The 17,967-nt window shown below is 46.7% G+C and overlaps 3 protein-coding genes across 4 annotated transcripts in view; all 3 read left to right on the top strand.

Moving 5' to 3' along the window:
• The first annotated feature begins 47 nt into the window (after positions 1-47).
• On the top strand, positions 48-7,783 carry cact (NF-kappa-B inhibitor cactus). Its single transcript, XM_033481002.2, has 3 exons — positions 48-1,112; positions 3,136-3,488; positions 6,550-7,783. The coding sequence occupies exons 1-3, from the start codon at positions 670-672 to the stop codon at positions 6,945-6,947; spliced, it is 1,194 nt and encodes a 397-aa protein (XP_033336893.1). The 5' UTR covers positions 48-669; the 3' UTR covers positions 6,948-7,783.
• Positions 7,784-10,269: 2,486 nt separating this feature from the next.
• On the top strand, positions 10,270-13,019 carry Stip1 (Stress-induced phosphoprotein 1). The gene is made up of 3 exons (XM_033481000.2): positions 10,270-10,472; positions 10,838-12,387; positions 12,479-13,019. The coding sequence occupies exons 1-3, from the start codon at positions 10,464-10,466 to the stop codon at positions 12,549-12,551; spliced, it is 1,632 nt and encodes a 543-aa protein (XP_033336891.2). The 5' UTR covers positions 10,270-10,463; the 3' UTR covers positions 12,552-13,019.
• A 521-nt stretch (positions 13,020-13,540) lies between these two features.
• Positions 13,541-17,967, top strand: part of Galphas (G protein alpha s subunit) — a 28,401-nt gene continuing 23,974 nt past the window's right edge. For both annotated transcript variants that reach the window (XR_013032545.1, XM_033481003.2), the window contains exon 1: positions 13,541-15,824. Coding sequence is in view for 1 of the 2 variants with exons in the window: in XM_033481003.2 (XP_033336894.1) it covers positions 15,686-15,824 (139 nt within the window). In the remaining variant the exon portion in view is untranslated. The remainder of the gene's footprint in view (positions 15,825-17,967) is intronic.

Below are 17,967 nucleotides of genomic sequence, written 5' to 3'. Positions count from 1 at the left end.
GGCCATAAGCGGAAGGTTATTCCGCTTGTCGTGGCTGGTCGTTGCTTGTCGGTGAACGGATACGGCATACGGCCAGTTCTAGTCAGTTCAGAGTCAGTTCGTTTCAGACAGCGCGCCGAGTATCGTCGTACTCGATAATATGCGCTAATTATCCACGAAATCACGGTGATTACGAGCAACGAGCACGCAACTACGCATAGTTCATCCATTACACTGGATCAATTTACGCGCGCCCACACGATCGGTACTTCGGGCTTGTCTCTAAACGCGCGACGAAGGAAAACAATTGGTCTCCGCGAACAGACGAAGTGAATTTGCTCGTACACCGTCGGCACGCAGTCTACAAAAGTTTTGAGTTTCGAGCCACAGTCTAAGGTCTAAGACGAGAATGCGACGACGACACGAAGAAACGAACACACATAAAAGCGCAGCCATCGTCACAGCTGCGTTCGCGTAACGTCGAACGACGATCGAACCGATTAAGCTCCCGAGCAGAGTAAATGTAGCAGCGGCGTCGCTCGCTTGCTCGCGAAAGTCAGTCGAACGGAACACGACAGTGTTCCATCCCGAAAGATAGCAAAGTTAATTGACCGCGTCGTGCTGCGAAACGGCCGAGAACCGAGAGATCTAACCTAAACCGAAAATTAAACGCTACGATTGATCTCGAAAATGTGGCACCCGCCGTGCGATACACCGATGGAGAGAAATGTTGCAGAGTGCAGCGAGGACAAACGCGAAGAGAAAGGAGAAACGGACTCTGGATTCCTGTCTAGCGGTAATCTATTGGTAAGCTCGGAAATCTGCGAGCAGGAGGCGACGGATGCTGCTGTAACCGCGCCCGCTGCACCGGAACCAATGAGGGTGGACAGCGGCGTCGATTTCAGGCTCAGCGAGAGCCTAAGCCAGCTGAGCCTAAAACAAGTCACCCTGAACCCTCTGGCCAGTGACAGGGTTCAAGCTGAGCCAACGTTCGAGCTGACACCCGTCACCTCGGAGAAGCTCGAGCAACGAGAGATCGAGGCGTTGCGAATCAACGACTCGCAACGCGAGATTGAGAAACCGATCGAACTCGACTGGCAGATCTATTACACACAGGATGACGACGGCGATACGTAAGTACTTCTCGTTTTTCGGTCCTAATTAACTGTCACGTGAACGCGTTCCGTCTTAGGAACGGTGTCGTTGCGAGGTTAGGATTCTGTTAGTTTCGCTTTAAGTTATTCTTAAATGGCGAAATAAGTCGCTGATGTTTCGTCGAGCTTTACGGTCCAGTTGTCACGTGACAGTCTGATTTATGACCATAGTCGTCCAACTTTAAGTGTTTAGTACTTGACGTAGGTTTATTGAAAGTGGGTTGTTTATCGTGAAACTTCCATGAAACTGTGCGTGTCATTGGGATCTTAATAGCTATCGATAGACTATTCTCGTTGACATTGTTGAGAGGGTTACGCCTGATGACGATAACATAGATAATAACATTGTTGACACCCGCGAACCTAGAACATTACGGTCGCAGTTAGAAATGTATTCAGATTTATTCGAATTGAATCGGTGTGCAAATAAGATTTGCGTGGAAGGTGAATACTTGATCTACGAAACAATAATCACTATGATGTGTTTACATCGGCGACTTCGTCATTTAGCCTACTATGTTGTTTGCTTTCCACGCGTCCACGTGATTCGTACAGTCATCCGAGAGTATTTATACTTTCTCGAGTATATTCTAGTGGTCGAAGCGACGACGGTAATCCATTTATGTGATATACATATATGTATTTAAAAGTGAACTCTGCGAAGCGCTCCATTAAATTTGGCGGGAAGCTGACTTCCCGCCTCGATTTGAACACTTGGCGGGAATTCCTGTTCGTCGTAATTTCCTAATTTAAAAGAAAAAACAAATTTCTAATATCTTTCGAACGGTAATGTATTCGTCGTTAACAATTTAAAAATCATCGACATAAGGTTTGCCTGTTGTACGATCTACGTCATCGGGATGATTACGATTATCATTGTCGCAATTATCGCGACGGACACGCAGTTCTGTCGTCATCTTTGAAATCCCAGATCTCTGACTCGTTGTTTATGCGAGAAAAGCGGATCAAAGATGCGATCGATCGAATGAATTCATCGTTGAGCTGCGCGCATGCGCATCACCGTTGAAACCTGTAGCCCGCGAGTGTTCGAAGCGTTGTTTCTGTAGGCGTATCGATCGAATCCACGATAAAACAATGCTAGCCGTTGAATGGGCGTGATTGTTCGTAGCGCGGAAAAACAATGACTCGGTACACTTCGCGTTCATCGAACGCGATTTTCCTGGCATCGTTGAACAGAGATCATCATCCACGTGACGTCCCTTAAAATTCATAGAGATCGTCGAGTTTCGTTCTCGTAGACTTTCTCGAATCGAGATAAACGGGACCCAATAACATTTCACGCCCAACATATCATTGCGGACTGCAATTACCGTTTTTACGCGCCCGTAGAAAAACATGTTGATCGATGAGAGGCTATCGCGCCATCCTGCGTATACGATTCACGATTACGTCGGTTCTATCGGCGAGCGCGTTGACCGATCGCGATCTCGTTGCATCGTGATCTTTAACCCGCTAGCTAGACGATTTTTCACGAGCGCATTCTATGACGCCATAACTTCGACAATATCGATAAGGATAAATATGTCTATTAATGTCGACACTAGGGAGTGACGAGGCAGCGTCTTCTCCGGTTAGATATCGGATAAACGATAAAGAAAGATCGGCAACCTTTGTCCCAGTCCTAGATCATCGAAAGCGTTCTGGACACATGCGCACCCCGTTGATCTTTGTCCACACGCGAACGGTGCAGAATGATCAGCATAAAAGTCGTACAACCTCCAATAAACGGTTCAAACTAATCGAGAATCGCTGTTGTTTCGAACACGCAATTCCTAATTGCCGCGACAAGTGACTTTATTGGCTCTCACCGTAGTCCGCAAAAAGGGGAACGCCATAAATCTGTCATAGTATTTCAGGGGCAAGGACCGACTACCTGAATCGGTTCGGGGTGGCTCGGTGCGGCGCAACGCGACAGAAGGACGGACGGACGACAAACGAACAGGTTGCAGGGTTTCTACGAACGGTCTCTTGCATTTTTCAGGCAGCTGCACATTGCGATCGTGCAGGGCTTCCTGGAGGCTGCGTTCAGCCTCATAAGGATGGCACCGCACTGCTGCCTATTGAACATACTGAACGACGACGGGCAGTCCCCGTTGCACCTGGCCGTGTTGACGAGACAGCCGAGGATAGTGCGACGTCTCATCCTGGCAGGTGCAAATCCCTCGCTGAGGAACTTTCGCGGGAACACGGCCCTTCATCTGGCTTGCGCGACCAGCGATCTGGCCTCAGCCATGGCCCTCACCGATTCGTTGACACCCTTAGAGAGGAACTACCTTCTGCCCGGAGGAAAAGTGCCGGCCCTGCCGCAGAATCTCGAGCAACGAAACTACGACGGTGAGTCGCAATCTCTTGCCTCAGTTTTTTTTCGATATTTAACCTCGATCAACACCGGATCTACCAAATCGGTGGAAATTACTAGTTTCTGAACCAGCCTATAGCTATAAAACGATACGTATATGTATATATCCACGCTGGTCGCGTTTAGAACTCGAACTCGGTAGTAACTCGAGACGTAAGAACCGTGTCTGTTGCTCCGGAACGGGACGTTAAGAAGGAAAGTCAGTATTTACAATTATCATCTCGCAGCAGAATATTTTATTGTATCGGTCAACGGATCGACACGCATCCGAAAAGGATGACGCAACGTTCATCCTTGCGTAACGATCCCAGGAACATGATTCTTCCTGAAAGCGCACGAATTTTTCTCTCCTTTGTCTCACGGTTCAGCGTCGTTGTTAATAACGGGTGAGTTCAGTGCCCAAACGACTGTTCCAGCTTCTAGAAAACTAACAATAGCCGTACCGTTTTCTCTCGTGTCCTCGTTTCCGTTTCCTTTGTGGCTCGTAAATCATATTCGTCGTGGCTATTCATAGGGATCTAAAAAGCGGGAGAGTCTTGGAGGCGACTGTTGCGAAAGAAATGTGGCAGATAGGCGAACTTTTGACCCTGTGAATATGTATATCGAACAGAACAACGAGATAGCGTTCGATTCGGTCGTGTGTCTCGTTAACGAGGAAACCAAGCGACCGTGACAGAGAATCCTCGGAAAATCCTAACAGCTTTTACCGCATGAAGCAACAGTCACTCCGACACGAGCGCGTTCGAGGAGGCATAACAATCCTGTGACCACGATTACGCGTGGGTTTCCCGTGATTTCATCGTGGATCGAGACCGTGATCCACGGCCCAATCGCGCACGCTCGGAAATCCCATTAAAACAGACCGTAGCTGTAGGACGATTCACCGTAACTGGCTATTTCTCGGTTCCACCGCGTCTCTGATAAACCATCCTGGCTCTCCCTGATCTTCGATTATGGTTCCTCTCTGCAATCGACGATGACTGTCGATTGTGAAGTGATTTAACTCATCTCGTTGCATTTCTTCGAAGAAGCAATCAACTCATCATCTGTGTTTTAATTGCTATACTGGCCCTTCTTATGCCTTCCGACGAAAATAGTTTACCAAAACAAATATATACATCGGGACAATAGCAATAGCAACAGCAACCGAAACCGAAACCGATTTTTCTGTCCTATTGCGTCCTCGCCAAAGAATCCAGTTTTTCCTTGTCCCCTGCGGCAGCAACGGTTAGAGGAAGCTCAGAAAATCGATTCGAGGAACCGTTTACTCAGAAGACTCTCCCGCATTTTTCGGCTCGTGATTCCTCGATCTCCCTTTGTTCGCTCAGCTCCGTCGATCGCCTCCCGCCGAGCTTTTCGTCACATACACGAAACGAAAATGCTCGAAACGGCCACCGTTCGTTTTCAAAGTTCCGGAATTCCCGTGTAACGTCATTCTCCGACGCGCTCCATCAAGGAGCGGATGCACGATCAGGAGGCTGCTGCTAGCGTAACAGCTGCTTTTGGACCATGACGAAACATTGGGCACTCGGCGGTTTGTTCAAACTACTTTTTCGGAAATCCGAAAGGTTCTTTTGCTAACAACCTAGCTCTTCGGTTAAGGCCGTTGCTGTAGTTCTCCGCGGTGGAAAATTATCGCGAAGAAGCGTGTTCTCGAAGTTGGCGTAACTTGTACGTAGATACCCGTGACGTACGGAGCCTAATCGATCGTCCAGGCGAGCGTAAACATCATCGTCTCGTTTCCCGGTGAATGGGGGTAGAGAGAGGGAGAGGGAGAGGGAGAGGGAGAGGGCGAGAGAGATGCGTCTCGAGGGAGGCGTTCTAATTTAGGGCCGCGGTTTTTCCAGATTCCGGGGTAGATTTCGCGATCGATTCGCGATGGTCTACTTGAAATGTCGAACGCGCAGAGGTTAGCCGATCTCCTGTGCGTCTAGGGTGCGCAGAGGGAGGATAGTGAGGAATTCGGGCGGGTCGTCTGTGCGTGCGAGCGTGCGTGCCTTGTTACATCACTCGTGTGAGACGGCAGGCAGATGTTTGTGATATTTAAAAATATCTACGGTACTATTTGCGTGTGTCGCGGTATTCTCGGCTCTCGATTCGACTCGGGAAACCCCACAGCGGCGTGGGACTTGGTGGGTTCGACCCGCTTTCACCCCCACAGCCGCGCGACCAGCAGCGCGCACGTCGTCGACCTTCTTCTTTCCTGCTTTCGAATTCCGAATTTCATTATATGCGATGTCGTTCACCGCTCGCCGGATTTCAATTGCAGATCGGCGACATATCGCGACGGGAAATTCCGCGCGAAATGCTAATCTGGAATCGGGGCCGGTATCGGCGCGTGTCAACGTTGAGCTTCGCTAGATCGGCAATAGAAGCCCGCTGATGGCACGCGTAAGTGTTCGCCGGCGACGGTGATGGTAACGAGGTTTAATTTTAGTCGCTTTGAACGGTACGAACCGAGTTTGGACCGTGGGACGACGGCCAAACCTCCGACGACAATGATTCACCGCGGCTTCCTAGTTCTATCTATATCGCCGCGAAGCATGTGACTCGATCGCATCATTCTAAAGTACGCGACGGTCCCCCCGGTTAGGCTCGGTCGATTAACAAATAGAAATCGCGTCTAAATGCGCTCCGAGCGCGCCACAATGCGACCGCCAGTCTGCTAATTCCGACGGGGCGCCCTGTTGGCAACCGGTTGCGAATGCTCCGAGCTTGATCTCATCGTCGATCTTCTTCTCTAGAGCGATCTAGAAAGATACATCGGATCGAGGGTTTGGGGTCTGGAGCGGTCTAGAGAGAGAGGAACGTACATCCGCGCGAGGAACATTGCACCGTTAAAACCTGAGCCTCGGGACTTCTATGGTCCAGAGAGATCTAAAAAGAAACTTTTACTCGAATTTTAGTACTAATCTTGGCCAGACTAATATAGCCCAATTTTGTACGTACACGTTGTGCCGATTATATTCCATCGCTCCTCCGCGCAGAGGATTCTGCAGCAATTTGTACATGACTGGTCGCGTATTCTGATTGCAGGCGAAATGTGTCTGCACATAGCAGCCGCCTCGGGCCAAGTGGAACTGGTACGGCTTCTGCTTCGTTTCGGAGCGGATCTGGAAGCCAAGGAAGCGTTGGCAGGGAAGACGGCGCTACACCTTGCCGTGGAACGCGGCTGTCGATCAGTGGTCGCGTTTCTGTTGAAGGAGTGCAGGCCCTGCTTGGACTCTCAGACGTACGCTGGCATCACGGCCTACCAGATCGCCTTGTGCTTGGACTCGCAGATCGCCAGCGAGTTGGTGAGAGAGGGTGCGACGCCGGAACCGCTGCCAGAGTCGGACTCGGACAGCAGCGACGACGAAGATGTAATCGTCGCGGCTAATTACATGCCAGCGATCGCTAGACTCAGGCAGAACGTGGTCGGAGTCAAAGTGTAGGATTCGATCGATTGCTACGAAATTTATACCCAGACTTGTTGCCGGATCGCGACCGGTTCAGGACCGTCCCAACACCGGAAAATTTAGGGTATCCGGGGGATCAGATTATAAGTATTATAAACGGACGGTGTCGATGCGATGATAATTCGAGGAACGATGGACGATCGGCGATCATTGTAAACCGGAGATTTTCTCGGGACAATGTGAATAGGTGCCTCTGTGAGGAACAAGTATTTCGAGGAACGAATACGAATGGGAACAATGCGGAGAGGTATCGGATAGAAATTTGCGCTTAAGGAGATCCTAAGATCTCGATTGTGTAAATATGAGGATCAATGTTTGGGTTGCGAGAGTGAGAGAGAATGGGAGAGAGTAAATGGCGTCGAAGCGAGATAGCTAGCAATAGTATATATTGTATTCGAACGTTCGTGTTTTTTAAGCTGTACATACGTATACATATTTATGCTAGGAAGAGACCGAGATAACACTTAACGAGTAGAGATATTTATCAGGGGGAGAGAGACTTGCTCTCTTGACCGTGCCCTGTTGTACATAGTCCTTTCTTCTGTTAGTCAAAACTTCTAAAGAAACGTGGAGCGTGCCCTCTCCGTGTCAACGAACATTACAGATAATATCCGAACACCGTTATCTAACGTGTCCACGATCATTTCTTTCTTTTAGCAATAAAAGTCCTACGATGAAAATTGAACTGTTGCGAAATGTTTTTATATTGTCGCGGAGGCGTGACGAATGGGGTTAGCAGGGGCAACGAAAGCATTTATAGCGTATGCAAATGTGTGAAACACGACGAAGGAAAAAGATTAACGTATATCCAACACTCTGTTCTTAATTTCATACCCGATCACTAATCAATCGCGTTACCGAGTATTATCGTCTCTACTCTCTCCGTCTCTCAGCACTGAGTTATCGCTCGTCGGTATTCCCCATAATTAGGAAATAAACTGTTATTTCTCCTTTTGGAAATAACAGTCATCGGTTCAGGCGAAAAAATCTCCCCGAAATTTTGAGTAAACCAAAAATGGGGACCGTGGAATTCCGGCTGAGTTATTTTGGGATTGTCCAATGATGCTACGTCGTTTCGAGTAATCTGTAATAGCATGAACCGTAACATATTTCATACACGTGCGACAGAATTCCCTGACGTGATTCATGCGTAAAAGTATCCTACGTACTCGCCCGTGTCATCCGGTTATCAGGTCAATCGTGGATATCAGGAATTACGATGAGCAAAAGTCTCGCGCGAGACGCTAAGAAGGGGGAAGCCGGCTAATTTAGCCGAGACCGGCGTAAAAATGTAGAGCAAGGACCGGGGTTGGTTATTTCGAGTCGATCGCCGGTGTGTAACGGTCTAAGCATTCCAAGAACCTCGTGGACTTATTCCTTTTTGGGGGAGTTTGGTCTGCGAGGCGTACAGGTTCCGGGATATATTTGGATCCTCGCGAAGAGGGGATGTACAACGATGTCCAAAACTATCTGCGGACAATCCAAACACCTCGTCCATCTTCCTACCCCCGGCCAATACGATACTTCTTTCCTAATAATCAATCTAAGCCAAGCAGAGCTGGAGCTTTCGATAATTTCATGGCAGCCATATGTATGTTTGAATTTTCTTTTCTTCACTCTGATGTTCTTATTGCTCGTATAATGGCATATGTTTATGGTTTGTAGGATGTGAAAAGAGTCTTACTGTAACCCTGGGTCAAACTAGACCCGAGTCCGCAGATTAAAATTCATCAATAAAAGAAGGGGAAGGTAGATGATGGTCGAGTACTTTGCTCCCAAGTGAGACGACAGAGGTAAATTCTGTCCAAGTTGCTTAGTAACGCTGTTCGTAACAAATTCTTTTGGGTATTACGTGCATTATGATGCACAGAGAAGGAAATATAGCATTGCGGTTTGCGAGTAGACGGTAAATGTGTCCCTTAAGAGACAGGAAACCAGATTTCAATGATACTACCACGGTTATCGAACTGCCTCGTGGATGGAGAAAAATATGCATCGACGAGAACTGTGGGGAATTCCCAGTCACTTCAGTTTGTCGATGGAAATACCGAGTTCCGCGGCAATGGCGACGAAAGCGCTGCCAGATCGAGCAACCTTGGCCAGCGAGCTGCGACGCTTTTCAGCCGCCAAAAAGTCATTCATACTCGCGATACGCCCACGCACGTGAACCATTAACGACTTTATTTTTTCTCGTTTCTTGCCCTCCCATTGGGCTTCCTCTTCTGCGACCCGTCAAACCGCGTATTTTTAATTTATATTCTCGTAAAACACAGCATTCCGAAGCGTATTTTGGTCTATGGAAAAATTTGACAGAGAATGGTGTGTAGAACGCGTTAGCATCTTCGACGACTTTTAAAATCCGACAGAAAACTTTTCCGAGTGATTATCTAACTTTTTACGCGTCACACGAGGCTCTCTTTTAGCAAATTGCATAACTGCCAATAGTTATTAATTGATAGTTCAAGGCACTGAGAGTAACTTAATTTAAGTAAAAAATCGAGAAGAACTATTGAAAGATATCGGTGAAACAACGTCAACGAGATAATTTATCGTTCTGTTCATCAATTTAAAATCCTGTATCTATTGAACAGAAACGCGTGATTTACCATTAGAGCAGAGTCGCGGTGATAACGTAGGAATTATATAAAACATGTGCGACGTACAATTATGCAAATACATATGGTGCATGTGAAGAAAGAAGTCGCGTAGAATATACAGTGTTTGTCAAAAGCACATGAAAATTTTTCAAATTCAATAAGAGTTATTTGTGCACTTTATTAGCAGACATACTGTGCTAATCGCAGAGTACAATTTCAACTTTTATCTCTGACTAAAAACTTAAGATCAACAATCGGGAGTTATGGTTTTATTAGGATCAATTTTTTTGAGCACGAGCATCGACTAATCAAATTCAAAATTTAGTTTACATAATGCACGTCTCTACTTTTGAGAAACAGTGTACATACACGTGTACTTGCATACGCGTTTAATTATGTATGTAATCTCAAACTCTCAAGTATTTCGATATGAAGTCCGATAGATGGCGTTTCGGACCCATCGATCCATTTTGTCTGACATTCCGCGTAGGACATAATTACAAAATGTCGAGTACATATTACCATTATTACAAACAGTACAGGGATAAGATGCGATATTGCGAAACGAAGCTTTTCAGGAATGAAACACTGGTTGATCGTCTCGATTGATCTTAGATGTTCGCCATAGTGTAGATAAAGTAGGGGGTATTCGTTCGAAAGTGCTAGAAAAACATCGAACATAATCAGGGAGGAAGACGCGTACAATCGCGATCAACTAGTTTCACTTGAATCAAGGAGCGGCGCTAGTTGTCCATTTCTGGAGCTTTCTGAAAATCTGCGCCGGTTCGAGGCTGAACCTGAACATTCATACGAGTCATTGCCGTATCATTACCAGCAGAAAACAATAAGTCTTGAAAACTGAAACGAAAGCAACACGATTCGACGGTGAAGCGTGATGGCTCAGGTAAACATATTGACAAATTAATCGGTTGCGCTCGCATACGTTGAATTTACGAAAACATTGTTCCCTCCGCAAGCTCGTTGATGGCATACACGTTTATCTTGAAAGAATTGTTGTGCTATCCTCGCTTCCTGCAGAACGATCTTTCTTGAATGTTCGATCATTGCGATTCACCAGGTCTCAACTAAAATCTGTTGCAAATTAGAAATTACTTTTAAACGACTGCGATAGTCCATGAAATCTTTAATTTTTCCTAAGTCCGCCACAAATGTCTCGCGAATGCGGGGTTAATGTCGACCGATTTACGCGAGAGATTGTATGGTCACGGTCTGGATTCGTATCGCTGAATTTTTGGATACAATTTACAGGTTACTGCGTTAAAAGAAAAAGGGAATTCTGCTTTGCAAGACGGAAAATTCGAGGAGGCTATTAAACACTACACAGACGCGATTGCCTTAGACGAAGACAATCATGTGTTATATAGTAACAGATCAGCTGCATATGCAAAAGCAGGCAAGTATGAACAGGCTCTGGAGGATGCGGAGAAAACTGTGACCTTGAAATCTGACTGGGCCAGAGGCTACTCCCGCAAGGGCAGTGCTCTTGCTTACTTGGGTAAGTACGACGAATCCATCGCAGCATACAACATTGGCCTAGAGTTGGAACCAGAGAATGTGCCGCTCAAGAATGCTTTGGAGGAGGTAAAGGCTCGAAAACTAGCTTCAGGTGTCGGTCATAGAGACATACCCGCAGACTTTCTTACAAAATTGTTAAGCGATCCTACAACTAGAAATTTCTTGAACAATCCAGAATTCTTAGAAGTTTTGCAAGAAGTCACTAACAATCAACAAGCCATTAATACGTTGTTGCAAAACAAGAAAATAAATAGCAATCTCAAAGACTTGCTAGGTCAGAACATGGACGCGGGTGAGCCAATGGACACGGATCCTCCTCAGCCTCCGAAACCCCAAAAGCCTAAAGAAGAACCATCTAAACCACAAAAGAAAGACGAAGATAACCTGCCTCCAGAAAAGAGAGAAGCGCTTAACGAGAAGCAGTTGGGCAACAATGCTTACAAGAAAAAGAACTTTGAAGAAGCTCTCAAACATTACAATAGAGCCATAGAATTAGAGCCTACAGAAATCATTTACCAACTAAATGTAGCTGCGGTATATTTCGAACAAAAGGAATACGAGAAATGTATTTCGCAATGCGAGAAAGCCATCGATATAGGAAGAGAGAATAGAGCTGATTTTAAATTAATAGCAAAAGCATTCACTAGAATCGGTCACGCGTATAAGAAAGTGGAGAACTGGAAACAAGCTAAGGTATACTACGAGAAATCTATGTCCGAGCATAGAACTCCAGAGATTAAAACTCTCCTCTCGGACATTGATAAAATCATTAAGGAGGAGGAGAGAAAAGCGTACATCGATCCGGTTAAAGCGGAAGAGGAGAAGGAACTTGGAAACCAGAGGTACAAGGACGGAGATTATCCTACAGCAATAAAACATTATACAGAAGCTATCAAGAGAAATCCCGACGACCCGAAATATTATAGCAACAGAGCAGCCTGTTACACTAAATTAGCAGCGTTCGATCTCGGATTAAAGGATTGCGAGAAATGCATTGAATTCGATCCAAAGTTCATTAAGGGTTGGATCAGAAAAGGGAAGATTTTACAAGGGATGCAGCAACAAAGGAAAGCTCTCACTGCCTATCAAAAAGCATTGGAGTTGGATCCCTCGAACAGCGAAGCATTGGAGGGATACCGATCCTGTGCAGTCTCTGTTAGCTCGAATCCCGAGGAAGTTAGAAAAAGGGCAATGGCGGATCCGGAAGTTCAAAGTATATTGCGTGATCCTGCCATGCGACTTATTTTAGAGCAGATGCAAAGCGATCCCAGGGCTCTACAAGAGTAAGTATTATATTATATTGCTTTCAGTATATTAATTATGGTACAAGCATCGATCTTATCTTTATTAACATGTAAATGTTCTCGCTTCCAGCCACCTGAAGAATCCCGATATAGCAGCAAAGTTGCAAAAACTGTTGGAGTCGGGTCTTATCGCTATTTATTGAGAACGAAAACTTTTGTACTTGTGCATTGCTCTGACATTTTATTGTCACCAAGTTCCTTTGATATTAAGGAAACCATGCCGTTCATTCTCTTTTTATTCTGTATTAGAAATACGTTATTCAAACGTGCAGGCCGCTTAAACGATGTATTCATTGTACCTAGTTTTTACTTTATAAGCGCTACACCCTTGATTTAAAATAATAAAGATATTGTAATTGATGTTGTAATAATAAAACAAGGAATAACAATAGCTATAACTAAGACATAACTATAGGACATACTTCTGTGATTTATTTAATGTTGGATTCAATATAAAATTACCTTTAAAAGGAACCATTTGGCGCTTCTTCGGTCACATAACTTCAATATTAGAATCTTTAGGTTTCTTTAGTTTCAACTTGCTTCGATCTGTATAAAATGTATCTGCGGCATAATGAACAAATAAATCATACGTTACTTCAACCGATAAATTGCGCAAATTTCCGGCAATTCTCACGCTAGTACCTAACTTTGTAACAAATTAGAATTAGAGAAAGTAAATGCATACAAATCTGTAGTCCATCAATCCTAGAACTTAAAAAAAGCGGCGAGGGAAGGGAGGCAACGTAGATACCAAGTTATCCTTATACATGTTGCCAACATTTCAATCACCGATATGGGTACCGGTTAACTGGTAGAATAAAAGTATAATTTACCAAGGTGGTAATAATTATTCATAAAGATCGCGCGTCATTTATGCCAGTGTAATTCACGATCTAGCTAAAATTTCAGGGAAGCATTTAGTGATTCGACTCTCATATATGCCTTGTTACACACAGATGTACACAGATTTATGGCTTGATTGCAGCGCAATCTATCGTGAAAGTAACTGAGCATGTGCGAACGACAGAGGTTCGCCGTGACAGTGGTGAACAGTGCACCTACATGTCTTACGAATGACTCCCACACACATACAAAGGATTAGTTTCCGGCGAGGATCCTCGAGGGCGTCGTAGTCGACGCATTAACACGGAACACGAACGACAGACTGTTGGCCCTGGAGCGAGAAACTAAAGAAAAACTACGGTCCAGAGATCGAACGGGAGAGGAATTGCGGTGTGGGCACGGAGTCGGTATTCATCGGCAAGTGACGGTGGCCAGGTAGATCGGCCCGGAAAGAGGATCGGGGCGCCCGGTACACCGGATACGAACCTGATCCATCTGAAGCGCGGTGGTCCGCCGCGTTGGTGGGCCTAGCAGACGACATGTTGGCTGCAGGGAGCACCTCGTCTCTGATGTTTTGGCCGCGATTTACCTCGGGGATTCTTGAGTGAGGAGATCGAGCGAACGTGGTGAGAACCGAGGTGCTGGGAGGAACGGATAGACAGACGAAGAAAACAGATACCACTCGAGGGTGTGTGTGAGAGAAGGCACACGGTTGGGTTCCCCGAGTGGTGGTTGGTGCTGTGGTTCTCGTCGTCGAGAAGCTCGCGGAGAGGGGTAGAGAGAAAGAGAGAGAGAGAGAGAGAGACAGAGTGGTACCAGCAGAGACGGAGAGGGGGAACCTGGACGAGCCCTCGAAAAATTGGAAAGATCCGAGGAAAATCTGAGGAAAATCCCAGGACCAAGAAGAAGAGGAGGGTACTTGGGGATCCGTGGGGAACCCCCTCACGGTTCAAGAGGGACAAGAGGGAACATTGAAAGTCTTCCTTATCTACCGGAGAAAGAGCCTTTAGAGAGGAAAAAGCTACCATAAGCAACGCTAAGCACCGGAGCCGATCTATTTTAACTTCTCGTTGTTCTGGCCGAAAGGTAGTAGGGCGGGCGCTGCGAAGTGAGGCTGAGAGATTGCTGGTGCCTCGTCGTTGTACACGAGCGACACACGACGCCGTGTGTCCCTTCATTCAGTTCCCTTCAGTTTCTCTAGTTGAAAACGATTTCGTGTGTGTCGTCTCCTGTTAGCGAGTCATCACAAGAGGCGCATCGGACGATAGTGCACCGTCAACCTATTATCCAAGTCCCGGCGTGTCTCGTTCTCCCACTCTATCTCTCTCTCTCTCTCACGCGCGCGTGCGAGAGAGCCTCTCTCGGTGCCTCGTGCTTACTCCCTCTATTGCAACCTGCCGCCGAGTGTCTCTCGCGCTCGCGGCCGGTTCTCGCCCAGCGTTTGAACCGAGGATTCGTAAGTGGCATCTCGGCCGGCCGATACACCACACTCAGCAACAATATACCGGTTGGTATATGCCTCGTGACACACCGAAAACCGTCGACGTCGCCCATGTCCGCCACGTAACGTTCGCCCGTACTCTTCTCGCCAGAGCGGATCAATTAGTGACCAGGTGTCACACTGGGCGCACTCGGCTCGTTCAGTTAAACTGAGTTTGAGATAAAGAGAGAGAGGGAGAGGGAGAGGGAGAGAGTTACAGAGCATCCTAGACACCATCTCCCTGCGTTTTTTCTGCGCGAAGTTAACGTTGGACCTAGCAGCACCGTCGCCGACAATGTGCGTGTATTAGCTATGGTTCCACGGGAGACAGTGAAAGAAGCCGTGAAGTGAACGTGTGAGGTGCGATACGCGGTACGGGGTTCGAGATATACCGTGTACGGTAGTCTGGTGTACGAAAAATCTAGGACCATAGACGAACAGGGATAAAGATAGTCGAGGGAGAGACACCGATAGGCGGGTGGCGAAAAGGGAAAGAGAAAGAGAGAGAGAGAGAGGGAGACGTCGATAGAAGGTCGAAGGCTCGAGGTGTAAGCGCCGACGGTGATAGATTAAGTATCGAGTGACAGACAGACAGACAGCCGGCCGGAACGAAGGAACGAAACGGACCGGTCGTAGACATCGAAACGGAATCTCTTCGGGAGAGGGTAGTTTTGCTACTTTTCTGATCGAACGTCGCATTTTGCACGCGGAAGAGATAAACAAGCTGGCAGAGTTTGCTAGAAGTATACCATAGCCTCGGAGCTCTGACAGAGCAATCTAGAGGGAGAGAGAGAAAGAGAGAGAGAGAGAGGGAGTGTGAGAAGGTATTTTGGCGTGCCGGAGAGATATATATCTCTGTTTCTTTCGAACGCGGTGACAAACAGAGAAGCAACAGAAGTGGAAGGGAAGAGCGAAGAGGGCGAGCCGCGCGTGTCTCTCTCGTGGTGTGTCATGGGGTGTTTCGGCAGCCAGAGCAGCAAGGCCAGCCAGGATGATAGCAAGAATCAGAAGAGACGCTCGGATGCCATCACCAGGCAATTGCAAAAGGACAAGCAAGTGTACCGAGCTACTCACAGGCTCCTTTTGTTGGGTAGGTGACCAATGTACATCTTTCGCTTGCTTTTTTTATTCCGATTTCATCCGATACCGACTTGCAACCCCCAACCGCCGCTGCCCGCCTACAAACCCTGTCGGTAATCTGCCCCTCTCGCGATGCAACATGTCAACGGTCGCAGAGGGGATTGCGCGCTTTTATTGCTCTGGGATACGCGAACGAACAGTATATAGGTGTAACGAATTTACTTTCTCGCGGTTAATACAAATCCTGATATTATTACTTCTGTCTTTTTTTCTTATCGGAAGACGATCCGACAGAATTTGAAGATCACTGGTACGGATCATAGTTTTCCAACCCTTTACTCCAGCTTTTTGTCCTCTCTCTAAAGTTGTTCTTCCGTTCGTCGCCCCTGTTAACTAGACTGACTTTATTATTAAAGTTTGTAATTTTCGAGAAATCCATTAATTTGAGACCGAAGTTTTAATGTCCCTGAGTTATCTCTGCAGTCACGTTGGAGATTATGGTTCGGATATTCGATTCTTTACTACTTCACCATTTTCTTTATTCCAATGTAGATAATCAAAATTTTGATTGTATGTTAAGCGTGATCAGTAATCGTTGGTAATTAACGCGAAATTTATACGGTGGACCGCATCTCTGGTACAAAATAAACCCTTGACCGATGGGCAACCATAGTTACCTTTACGGACGACTACTATAATCATCCTAACGAGCAGAAGAGCTAGATAGGGGTGTCGTCTTTGAAATTAGTCCTCTCGGGATTATAAATATTTTAAACATGCGTTCTATGGAATCCAGAAAATAAGAAACACGGAACGCTCCTTATTACCAATCTTTTCTATTAACAAAAAGTTGATTGCTCCCGTTGATCGCCACCCTCGACTTTCTTCACGATAAAGGAACTATTCTCGTACCGAAGCTTTCATTAAAGAATGGGTCTATTTAAGGGACATAAATTCAAGATCTAGCGACCCTACAAATATCGCGTGATCCTCCACTGGGCAAGGGCAAAACCAATGTACCAAAAGGGTGTCGCATCAGCGTTGCAGTTAATTCTGGCTCAAGTTCCGTTTCATGGTTCAAGTCATATTGTTCCAGCCAGCTCTCTTATACAAGGGGTCTCGGAAATATTCAACTTCCAATTCTGCCCTAATCTTGTTTTGGCCGGGTTCGTATAGCAAATTCGCTAGTTTCGGTCAACCTGTTAAATACTGCTCCAGCTCCCCAGGAGCAGGAAGTCCTAAGCCATGTCTATTCGCGGCATTGCTGACTTAGGAGGCGACGGGCCAGTCAGTCTTTTTTCACTGTTTTTTCTCTCTTGAACCGTTTGACGTACACATGCCTCTTTTAGAAGAAGTCACGGGCTCAATTTTCTGACATTTGGTAACACTTATTCTTAAGTCCTCGAAGGATCAACGTTTCCATTCGACCAGTTTCTCGATTCGACATTGGATTTGCCTTTCAAAAAGTAATTCTGGTTACGGTTCGCCGCAAAAGAAAGGTCGCTGCGAATATTTCATGGGTGCCATCCCCGCTGAAACCACCCTCGAAACCACCGCGACTGCGACGATTTCCGGCTCGTTCGCCTCGCAAATATCCACGTGTTGTGTAGATCGTCGAGGGAACCGGTTGTAATCTCGAATTTCGGCGAAGCCAGGCCAGTTATCGGAGTATCGCGATGCTCAGCGGCGCGTAATTCAATTTTATCGATTATCGTACTAGAGCCGGCGGCTGTGGCGGCACCCACGAATATTCATCGGTTCACGTTGTACCCTTTTCGTGCCCTCTCTTCGTCTCTTTCTTCCCGTTCTCTTGACAATCGGGAGTCTTTTTCACAAAGAGGTAACAGGGGAAAAAGAGGGTGAGCGGGGAAGGGGAGGCGGGAGCAGAAACATGGACGCGCGCGTGCGCTCCGTCGCACACCCTCACATGTACACCGTGTCCACTTATCGCGATACTTAAGCCAACACCTAGCCATTACCTTCCTATTCTTCCGTTTATGTAGGTCGTCGTTCTAATTCGACCGTGGATGTGCCCGCCCCCCTTCCTCTCTCAGCATCTCACTCTTTTTCTCTCTCACTGTACGTGTGTTGCGTGCCCCCCTGCCCCATGTACAGTCGAGCGAAGCAACAGCTGTTGCTGCATTGTTTCCTTG

The sequence above is a fragment of the Megalopta genalis genome, chromosome 2, assembly GCF_051020955.1.
Source record: "Megalopta genalis isolate 19385.01 chromosome 2, iyMegGena1_principal, whole genome shotgun sequence".
Classification (NCBI taxonomy): Eukaryota; Metazoa; Arthropoda; class Insecta; order Hymenoptera; family Halictidae; genus Megalopta; species Megalopta genalis.
This window is presented reverse-complemented; position numbering and strand designations above follow the sequence as displayed.

What these genes read in the sequence shown, in the direction of transcription:
- Stip1 (XM_033481000.2), top strand. An exon ending in GATCCCAGGGCTCTACAAGA is followed by an intron (nt 12,388 to 12,478) that starts GTAAGTATTATA and finishes TCTCGCTTCCAG; the next exon opens with CCACCTGAAGAATCCCGATA.
- cact (XM_033481002.2), top strand. Translation starts at nt 670, where the DNA reads ATGTGGCACCCGCCGTGCGATACACCGATGGAGAGAAATGTTGCAGAG. An exon ending in CAGGATGACGACGGCGATAC is followed by an intron (nt 1,113 to 3,135) that starts GTAAGTACTTCT and finishes TGCATTTTTCAG; the next exon opens with GCAGCTGCACATTGCGATCG. An exon ending in CGAGCAACGAAACTACGACG is followed by an intron (nt 3,489 to 6,549) that starts GTGAGTCGCAAT and finishes TTCTGATTGCAG; the next exon opens with GCGAAATGTGTCTGCACATA.